We start from the raw sequence: 11,317 nt of genomic DNA on the forward strand, positions 1-11,317 counted from the left end.
TTTTCTACAAATCTTTGCATGTCCTGCAGAAAAAAATACATCAAGGACTGATGAAACTAACTGGGAGAAAGTGTTTTGAGTTGCCAACTTAAAAAAATACCGCTGACACCCACTTAATCTAGGACAAAGAAACAGAGAGAGAGAACTGAAATTTATGGTGATCTCGGTACATTCCTGTTCTAAGTAAGTGAAACTATCTTTAAATGTTCATGATTGATTAACACAGTATTTTTAATCTTAGAAATGGGTCACAATTACACTCAGGGGTACATTCTTTTTGATATGAATGTTTTGGATCTGGTACTAAAATATTTATATTTATTTTTTGCGTAGTCATCTGTACCCAAAATAGCTTCCATTGTTTACATTGTGATATAGTGTACATATTATATTATACCTAAGCAATCCAGAATCCACCTTACTTAATCGTACAATGCTTGAATCAGGCCAGATTCTGTTAGGCCAGATTCTGTTATTTAAGAAGTTGCCCGGAATGCCGCATAATTGGAGAAAAAAGAAAAAAGAAAAAAGAAAGCAGATAACCACAGATTCAGTACAGTAATGAAAGTACTCTTGAAGAACCATAATACAGTTATACAGCACTAATTGATTAGTTTATTATCCATGATTCATAGAAGTAAGGAACATAACCTTATTAATCCCTATGTGAAAAGTGGATTCCCCCAGTAGCCATTCTCACTGCATAATCCAAGACATGGAGGAATTCTGACTTTTTCCCTTTTCGAGGGGCGAGGTCTCTGGGCACTGGGTGGGGGCAGCGACGGCTCGGAAACACTAGGGGTTGCGAGAACACTAGGCGGAGCAGGGACACTGGGGGACTCAGGAACACTGGAGGACTCGGGAACACTGGACAGAGCAGGCGGCTTCTCCTCCGGGACAGCGGGCAGAGCGGGCCGCGGCGGTGGCCCCTGCGGGACAACGAGCACAGCAGGCGGCGGTGGCCCCTGCAGGACAACGGACACAGCAGGCGGCCCCTGCGGGAGACTGGGTGGAGCAGGCGACCCCTGCGGGAGACTGGGTGGAGCAGGCGACCCCTGCGGGAGACTGGGCGGAGCAGGCCTCTGCGGGACAACAGGTGGAGGAGGCCTCTCCTGGGCGCGGGACGAAGCAGGAGGCTTCTCCTGGGCACGGGGCGAAGCAGGAGGCCTCTCCTGGGCGCGGGGCGAAGCAGGAGGCTTCTCCTGGGCGTTGGGCAAAGCAGGAGGCCTCTCCTGGGTGCGGGACGAAGCAGGAGGCCTCTCCTGGGTGCGGGGCAAAGCAGGAGGCTTCTCCTGGGCGTTGGGCGAAGCAGGAGGCTTCTCCTGGGCGCGGGGCGAAGCAGGAGGCTTCTCCTGGGTGCGGGGCGAAGCAGGAGGCCCCAGCTGCAGTCTGGGCTGGGCTTGGGACAGGAATACGGACCCCAGCCGTAGGGAATCCGGCTGGGCCGCCGGATGGGACCGACGGGACCTCCGCGAGCCGGGCCCTGGAAAAATGGCCAGCCGAGACCCCTTAAAAAAAGCATGCCAGGGGTCTGCTGGCTGAGCAGTTGGAGGCCTGGCCGACCGGGAGGCAGCCCGACCACGACGCCTCCGTGACCGCCTGCCCCGGGCACTGGGAGGCCCGAGGGCGAAAACTGGCTCGAGCTCCCAATCGCTGGGCGGAGAATCCTAGGGATCAGTCCACCGTACTGGCGGCATGATTAAACAAGAAACCCCAAAAACCTCAGGAAACAGGAAGAGGGGGAAAAAAAACTCTGCTGGGTCCAGTACAGCTGGATCCTTCTGTCAGGAGTGGTGAGGGAATGGACCCAAATGCAGTGAAACACCCAAAACTCCCAAAGGAAAATTCACCCAAAGACTTTAATTATAAAAACTCAGGAACAAAGGCAGGAAACCAAAAAATGCCTCGCAGGTCAAATCCCAAAAACATAACACAAAACTTTCTTCAAACGCAAAAACAAAGAAAATCCAAAAACACGTAGAAAACAGAACATGGGCAGAAACACACAGGGAGCTACTCTCAGACGGAAACACACGCGAAAACACAAGCAGACACACAATCAGAAATGCAATCAGAAACACAAGGATCCAGCACCCGAGTCAGGGAAGAAAAGAACTTAAATAGACAAGACACTAATGAGACACAGGAGAGCGCAATGCACAATCAGACCACAGAGAGGGAAGGGAAAATGAGACATAACCAAAAAACAATAGTTGAATAATTGAAAACAATAATACAATTAAACAGGGAAAAGGAACAAAACTACAAACTGAAGTGCCGCCATCTGGCGGCCCAAAAAAGGAAACACAGACAGGCACAGAACCATGACAGTTTATTAGACGTATTGCTTTAAGTAATGGCCAGAAAGTGAATTGTGACCTTATCCTCCTACCCTGTCTACTGAATTGCATTACTGTATCTCCAGTCTTCCACATACCCCTGCTACCATTTCCCGCCCCCCCCCCCCCATAGGCTGAATTTATAGAACAGTAAGTCTATCTATCTATCTATCTATCTACCTATCTATTTATCTGTCTGTCTGGCAACAACACATACAAAAGACTACCTTCATTGTTGTTATCCCTTCTGTTTTAATAATTACAGTATTTCCCCAGTGTTTCTCTAGTAGGCTCGGTCTCCTGCTTGACAATGGCTGAGTCTCCACTGTAAGTTTATCTATTGACTATGCACTGAAATGTCAGGCATTTCCCCATCAGCTTCCCTGGGACACCAGCCAGCAGAGAAGATCAGCTTTGCTCCACATGACTGCTCAATCAGCTCAATAATGTCAACAGATTCCTTGTAATGGCCGCAGCACAGCCAAAAAAACATACAAATACCTCACGCTCACATTACAAAATGTCATATCGCAAATCAGGCATCGTGTTCTTCCAAGGGTAAAATCAACATCAAATCATTGAGTTTACCTGCTAACTGAAAATGCAACAAAAATAAAAGAACCAGCCAGGCTTCTGCAATAAAGATTACATGGCCATGAGGCATACTTGTATAATGATAACATGGGAGATTCCCCTCTCAGAAACAATATTAAGCTGTGTTTACAAATGAAACCTGTTTTATACACCTGTTCTAAGGAGCGCACCACTTTCCCCACCTGTATGCCTTGCCCCACATCGCACATGAGCACCCTTTCCCCACAGATGTCTTTGTGTCTTCTTATGACTGTTCATTAGGCTATATTTGTGGTTAGATAATTAGTTAGGTTCACCAGGTGTTGCTTCTGATGTAACAAAAATCCTCCTAACATTTGGTCACAGTCATGTTACAATTAATGCATTCTTCTACTTTTGATTATAAAGTCACCTTTTTGGTGAATTTTTATGGTATAAAACACTATCATGATCTGACCAAAATGCAAAACAGTTGAATACCTTATACATTTTGAAAATACATGGAGAGCCCTTACACAGAGTATGAACTTAAGGATTATGGATGAGATTTAACCAAAAAAGGTGAAATTCTCATGTATTAAATGGCTGAAACCAAACCAGAACAAATCTGATTTATTCTCTTTACAATGATGAACACATAAAAAGAATATACCGGACTACAATACACAGTGTTGGTGAAAATACTCTGAAAGCGTCATTGTACAAACTACAGTTACTTCACACTGAAAGTAGTTGAGCTACTACAAAGCAACCTATAGAGAAGGTAGCTTGCAAAACTACAATTGGTTTGGAAGAAAGATAATGTTTTACAACCAAAAGTAGTTCGTTGTTCCTGTAGTTCACTACACCTCAATATGCCAAAAAGTAATTAACTACAATCACTACACATATTTAAACTTAGTTGAACTACCAGCCAACTGCTGCATAATGTAATTAAGCTACTAGTTTTACTACATGTCATGTAATATGAGTGGATGGACAAACATAATAATAATGGGGTTTTTCAAATCGTCATATGTAGGTGTATGCAACATAATGTCATGTTCCTTTGAAATGCAATTTTATACTGATTGGACAATCATTTTCAGAAAAAGAAAATAGGTTACAGTGCCTGAATAGAAAAAAGGACTGCCTGGAAATTCCCATCAACAAGAACCTTTATCAAAAGGTTTGCAAGTTTGACAAAAACACTGACTGGTACTTCTCATGTGCACTTGGTCAGAAGGGTAAACATCCTCCACGTGAAAATGACAGACTTGCCTTTGAGTGTTCTTGTTTTTACTTGTTTTTACTTATATACAACACATTTGGAAAAATGGATTTCTGTGTGTCGGATTTATGTGCTCGTGTTCACATATGATTTTAATGTGTCAGATGTTTGATTCTGAGCATTTAAACTATGATCCCATTTCTCTCAGTTGTTGTATTCAATATTCTCTCCCACTTGAAGCCCCCTACAACAGAGTTTTTTTTTCCTTCTGAATTATTATGGGATGATTTTTGTCAGTAGAATGTTAGTGACAGAAGTTTACATCATATCCAATAAAAGCAGTATTCGATTCAGCCAACCTCAGGATGTGATTCAGCTTGGATTTAAAGAAATGTGATCCACATCAAATTTCTTCTGTTTGGATCATAAATATTTAATGAGAAAAATAACTGTAACACTTGATGGATTTTGTGTTGTTCTATATTTCTACATTTGTCTGTGCACCTGTGCTGAAGTCTTGGGACAGCACCTATGCATCCAAGTGGTGTCTGTTTGTGTTTGCCTGGGGCACTAGTGACCTTTTCTAGACAAAAAAAAAAATGGGGATGTCCCAGAGAATCGAACACATCAGACACAGGGGAGGGAGGGAGGGAGGGAGGGAAAGAGAGAGAGAGAGAGAGAGAGAGAGAGAGTGAGAGAGAGAGAGAGAGAGAGAGAGAGCAACTTTAGTGCACAGAAAAATGTCAAAGCACTTACTTCTTTGTATTACAATACATTAGACTTGAAAAGAAAGGGAAAAGTATGACCGTAGACCTAATGGGGAACAAATGTGAAGTGGTTTGTTTCGTTTTTATCACTGCCTAGGGAAGACCCTTGTGGTTTATATGTGCTCCACAATCTATATAAAAATAAATTGTTTTTTTTTTCTACACTTTATTCGATTATCCTGATTTGGTAATTGGCACAGGTTTGTATTTTAGCCATTCTACTTTCCTATTTGTCTCTCAGTATATTGGATCTTAAACATGGACTCAGGGTCTATCAGTGCAATGTTAAAGGAACATTTATTTTGGTCAGATTGGTATGGACATTCCATATGAAGACCCTCTCTCTCGGCTCAGTGTTATCATGATGCAGTGACCAGTGGCATCAGTGTGATAAGCATAGTGTTCAGGTCTCTGGTGTATAAGCATATAAAGGCTTCCCTTCACTCAACAGTTGGTGTATTTTCACCTGCTGATTTCCCCTGAAGTCTTTCTCAGTATCTCATACTATACCACAGTTATGACAACAGCTGTTAACATGGAATTAAGATCTTTCGAAACTACCAAATCAGTGTTAATTTATATAACTGCCAGAATGTACAGAAGTGGCTGTTTTATTCCAGGTGCTATTCATTCACTCTCACTTTGTCTGTACAGCCTGGTCAGTCTGCTGAGGGTAGTACATTTGAACTACCCCCTTCTTCTTTCTTTTTCCGACCACAGTGGTGGAAAAAAAACCTCTACTCATCTCTTCGCCACCATGAAGAGGGGAAATCCTGTAGTACTCTAAAGCAAACATTTATCTACACCACAGCATCAAACGTTGACACATCCATACTACAAGACACACCGAGGTAAGTCAAGTTCATGAGAATAATGTATTGTATGAGTCTCTAAACAGGAAATAATGTAAGCTATATCAGGTAATGTATGGTACTGTAGCAGTCCGGGCCTTACGGTAAATATACTGGATTTCATCATTCCTTAAGTGGACTCTAATAACTCAGTAAGTGAAACTGTTGACTCTATAATATGCTAAAGTGTTTCTGTCCTTTCTAATTTTAAATTATAGAAAACTCGCTGATTTTCTTTGGGTGTTCATCTATCATTTCTGTTTTCTACCCAAACATACCAATGTGTGTCTGCAAACTGGATACAGTTGTGCATTTCAAATTGCTTTTGATTTTCTTTAACTGACTCCACTGGTTTTTTTGGGTGTAACTCAGCTCTGTAGAAAGAATGCTTTATTTTTTGTTTCTGAAACAAACATGTACCTGAATGCACACATATTTTTCATAGTTTCCTGATTATAGAGTATGTATGGACTTGTATCTCAGAGTGCAATGTTACTGCTTTTGCAATATAATGCATGAAGGCATTTGGAGCGTTCTACCTGGAGAGTCCAAAACTCCTCTGTCATTAAAGGGGAAACACCTGCTGTGTGATATCAAAGGTGAAACCCCAGCACCCTTTCACCACTGTAAACGTGTCACATCATAATCAACCCCTCGTTGTGACCAGAGTGCTGATGTTTCACTGGGATCAGGAGCCAGTGTCACTGCTCTTCCAATGGGGGATGAAAAGATGTGCACCCAAAAGTTTTTACTGCTGCTGGTGTGGTGTGGTCTGCTGTCCGTGGCCGTGGTGGTCATGTCTGTTACTCAGCTAACCGCTCGACACAACACCCAAGACCAGGTAAGTCAGGTCGCCATATTCCACTCACAAGGACTTACTAAGTAAAGCAGTGAAAAAGAACAACATGAGTTATTTGTTATGTAATTTATTCTGTTTGTATGTCTGAAATGATTATAATGATGAGGATGATGATGATGATGATGCGCACTTAATATGCAAGCTGAATGAACATGGAGTGATTGGATGCACAGCTGTATACTAAATTTATCATACAACACAGTCGTTCAGAAGTCAGTCATTAGATGGTGTTAGAAAGTTACTAATTAAGCTATAATTGCTCATTAATGTTTTTATGTGACCACATAATTGCAGTACACTGCTATATGAAGCTTACGTGCATGTATGTGTGCTTGTGTATGCATGCATGTGTGTATTTTGTTCGTCTCCCTGGACTTTTGTTTGTTCGGAAACTATTCAAGTCTATTCAGTGGTCATGTATAGAATTTGATTACATTTTTTTCAGGTCGAAGATAACAACCCACAACAAAATGAGCGTGAGTTTTCTATTGTTAGGATTTATGTTACTATATTTTTATTATATGTTACTATATGACCTGTGAATGTACTGTACCAGTTTTTCAAACATACAATACAAATATATAGACATATGCATGTGAAAATCTTACTGGTTGCCCATTTTTGTTTTTTTAAATTCCCAGCTCAATCTCAGCCTGCTCAATCCAGCTCGACCACTGGTTAGTAGTGTATCCTCTCTCACTCCCATGTTCCTGAAAATCAACACAGGGTATGCAGTGATCTCAGTACAGTAGAACTGACTATGTTCCAAAAAGACCTGGATATCATGTAGTTGGGCAGAACATAACAGGGTGTAGTTAACAGATTGAATGTTTTGTGCTGTAGTGCTTCAATCAGAAGGTCTGAGGGGGCAGCGGGTTTTTAAGAAAAACATATCACAATACACACATTATAGTATATGCTCAAATGAGTGAAAACCTTTTGGGCAAACTGACAAAACCAATACCTGCTGCAACAATGTGAAGCTAGTTTTGAATCTCAATTGAAGTACTGCTCCTGTACTTTTGGGAAAGGTGATAAACGTAAATTGCTTTAGTAATTACCCACCTGGATAAATATATAAAGGGAAACTGAAACCATGACCAATGTACATGTGAGCAAACTGGAGTATTTGTTAAATGTAATGCTAAATCAACAGAATTTTGCTTTCCATTGCAGGTCGTCCCCTTTCTCACATTCATCTAACAATAATGGGTAAGTTACAGTCCTGAACTGAAAGAAGTTGTTGGAAAGGAAGGGACTTTCATCCATTTCATCCATTCAATAGGACTCTCTGCAGAGTCTCTGCTGGCATAAACACTATATGCAGCCATTTTGGACCACAACTATCCCTAGTTCACACATTTCAAGTTTTAATATACTTCTTTTGTGGCACGTATTAATTGTACAGTACTGTCACTTATGTGTCTGTGGCTTAACTCCACCGACCCCCACTCCCCCTTCTGGTGGTCCTAGTTCTTGGGCCACCAAAATCCTACTGCCAGCTTTGACTCTGTGCGCTATGTCAAAATGAAAAAAAGACACCCACATTCCATTCTTCCACATTTCACCCTCCTTTCCCTTCTCCCATCATTCCCCTCTGTAATGTTAAGAGGGACCGTTAGTGCTCATGATGGCAATGGCCCTGAAGGTCCTCTGCTTCACATTTCCCTTTTGAATTTCTGTCGTTATTCGACTTGACTATTGCCCTAATACTGAATAGCATTCGTGACTACAATACCAAATCACAAAATAGCTCTGGTTTTTTTATATACTGTAGAAGTCAGTTTGAATGGTGAGTAAACTCAGCATGAGGCAGGTGTAGCTGCCTGTAGTAGCAGCCAGCACGTGGTGTTTTCTCCTTAACTCTCCTCCTTGCCTCCACCCTTCACTCCTTTTGTCTTATGCTTGGATGGACTGGTGCTGGAAACAGGGAGCCAGAGAGCCAATGGCCCCTCCACTTTCAAGAAGCGAGCCGTATTAGACTAAACCAATGGATAATGTGTGGAAGGAAAAGTAGGAAAATATAATGGGTAGGAAAAAATGATATCACATCAGCACTTTCTCATTGGTCTCTGCTGTGTCGCTGGATATTGATTAGAAGCATCACTTCTAAGGTATTAAAGCCCATGTTTTCAATGCAATCATTGAAAGCCTAATAAGACAGGAACAGCGCAATTGCTATAATTAATCTCCATTCAATTGAATATCTTTTAATAATAGTAATCATAATAAATGGCAGCAATTGTAGGCAATGTCAATGAGCCCTATGGTTTCCAACTACATCCCTAATTTTCTGCAATGTAATTTAGATCAAGAATATAATTTTAATATAGTCATAAGGCTAGCAGGGCAAGCCTCTTAGGTTCATATTCACACCAGCTGGATGTGGCAACTCTATCAGTCACTAAACAATTTCTTTGCAAATGCCATACCATGACCAAGCAGCACTAGGCCTGGTTATATGCTTGAATAAGTTAAAGTGTTTTTATTATTTTTAGACGATTTACAGGTAACTCTGCCTTTTAAGACGAAAGATGTGTGTTGGCTAAACATGTTGACTGTAGTTGTGGGCTAAATTTGATTCTGATGTACTTGCTTGGAAGGGCTGCCATATTTCTGCAGTTGCCTTGCTTGGCATTCCCAATTCTCCCAACAAGGGAGCACATTGCCATGCCCCCCACCACCTGACAGACCCTAATTCTGGAACATAGTCTGTATACCTACACTGTCTATCTTTGTACGGAATTTCTCCAATTGTGATTTCTGAGCATTGAGACAGGGTGGCTGTGTCTCCAATCCCAATGTATTCAAGGTGCATTTGGCTGCCAGCTCTTTATACATTCATACTAGGATTAATTCAAACACACATGCCGAGCACGCCCAAGGTGCTTAGGAAACCCGTGGCTTTTATTACTACATGTATCAAAACCAAAACCTGGTTCAAAGCTTTATGTTCAGGATCTGGCCTATACTTTACTTCCCCCTCACGCTTTCTCTTCTTCCCACTTCTTTCTCTGCTCCTCTGTAAAGTGGGTTGTGTGACTCACTCAGCAGGCTCAGATGTGGAAACCGCGGTAATCCGAAACCAGTAAGGTATGCTGAATAAAAATAGCAAGCACAAACAAGCTTGTTTAGACTTAGACTTAAAAGATTGTTTGTCAACTTTATTCTGTTTGTATGTTTACTCCGCTTGTGGACCTTCTACATACCTAAGGACAGCTGGCTGACTTTCAGCCTTATGTCCAATCTTCTCTGAGTGATGATGAGCTTAACACTCTCTGCTCTTAACGCTCTCTCTCTCTCCCTCCCTCATTCTTTCTCTCTCTCTCTCTCTCTCTCTCTCTCGTTCAGACTCCAATTTGACCTTGAATGAGGACCTGCCTCCCCACTTTGCCAGCACCTCACGTTCACTTGTCCTCAGAAACAACTCGGTTTACGTCGAATCTGGGGGGCTCTACCATTTTTATGCCCAGGTGACTTTTGGCGAGATGCCAAACCTGACCGAGCGAACGGTCACTCTGATCAGGAACGGCATACTAGGGCAGGCAGAGAGGCGACTCAGTGAAGCAGTGAACTGGGGGACGAAAGAAGGCAGCGTATCTATTTCCCGGACAATTAGATGCCAGAAAGGGCAGAGTTTCAGACTTGAGATCAGGCCACGAATGCTTTTCAGATATAACGCACAGTATACCTACTGGGGTCTCTTCCTACTGACCCCATACGGAGTCAGGGAGGAAAAGAGATAATGTCAAAATTATAAAAAATGTTGACAGAAATAATGTTGGTCAACAGAAAAAAGGAAAAAGAAAGAAGGAAAACAGTTCATTTCAATCATGAAGGAAATTAATTTAATCTTATCTTGAAATGATGTTCCTGATCTAATGCCAAAGGAACAGGAGGGGATTGGATAATGTCATCTATAACTGATTTAAAACAGAATTGTTCCAATAAAGAAGACAGAAAGATTGTCAAATTAAGCTATTTAGTTTAATTTTTATATTTCTGTGCAAATGTAATTTTGTTAGAACAATATGTTGTTGTTGTTGTTGTTGTTGTTGTTGTCATTGTTAAAATGTCTTAACAGTTTGTGTAAATTCTCAAAAAGAATAAGATAAATAATTTAACTGGTATTGTATTTATATATAAATGTGTTGCTGACATATTTCATAATGAACAATTTATGTAAAGAAAATGTATCAGTGCCTTTAACTGAAAATAATTAAACTCGTATAAACTGAACCTGTTACTCTATTAATGTCACTGTGCGACAACTCATGTTGACTCAGGCTACGTAAACCTGTTCAGCAAGTTTGTTTTTTTTGCCATGGCAATGATTATTGCTGCAATTGGCCACTGGATGGAGCTACTCTCTATAAAACAACTTTCCTTTCACTGCACTCTGTCACTTCTACTAATTCATGGATGAGCAAGAAGAGATACAATCAGTTATGATATGATTATTCACATCTTCATGTCTTTTGTTTCTTTTACCTTTTTGCCCATCATTGTTTAAATCTACCAAAGGGAATGACGTTAACGTAAATGTCCCTGATGTATAAATCACAGTCCAGGAACAATTTACTCATGAACACAAGAACACAAACAGATTGATAAACAATGTGAAAACAGGAAACCACAACAATGCTGGTAAGAACGCTAAAACCCCCTCTCCATCTAACTCCCTCTCCTCTCAAACCAATGCTTATGCGTACATTGTT

General features: G+C 41.2%; 1 protein-coding gene across 2 annotated transcripts in view; it reads left to right on the forward strand.

The window, feature by feature from the left end:
* The window catches only part of LOC118212420, an 18,912-nt gene extending 8,126 nt beyond the window's left edge, over positions 1-10,786 (forward strand). Inside the window, exons 1-7 of one of the 2 annotated variants that reach the window (XM_035390281.1) lie at positions 55-183; positions 5,610-5,740; positions 6,408-6,581; positions 7,045-7,075; positions 7,241-7,276; positions 7,776-7,811; positions 9,951-10,786. In XM_035390281.1, the coding sequence (XP_035246172.1) occupies positions 6,456-6,581; positions 7,045-7,075; positions 7,241-7,276; positions 7,776-7,811; positions 9,951-10,345 (624 nt within the window). In that variant the 5' untranslated portion in view covers positions 55-183; positions 5,610-5,740; positions 6,408-6,455 and the 3' untranslated portion in view covers positions 10,346-10,786. Of the gene's footprint in view, positions 1-54; positions 184-5,609; positions 5,741-6,407; positions 6,582-7,044; positions 7,076-7,240; positions 7,277-7,775; positions 7,812-9,950 lie in introns of those variants that run through there. The other variant, XM_035390271.1, reaches the window with a different exon arrangement.
* The last annotated feature ends 531 nt before the right edge of the window (positions 10,787-11,317 follow it).

This window comes from Anguilla anguilla, chromosome 1 (assembly GCF_013347855.1).
Source record: "Anguilla anguilla isolate fAngAng1 chromosome 1, fAngAng1.pri, whole genome shotgun sequence".
In the NCBI taxonomy this organism is placed as follows: domain Eukaryota; kingdom Metazoa; phylum Chordata; class Actinopteri; order Anguilliformes; family Anguillidae; genus Anguilla; species Anguilla anguilla.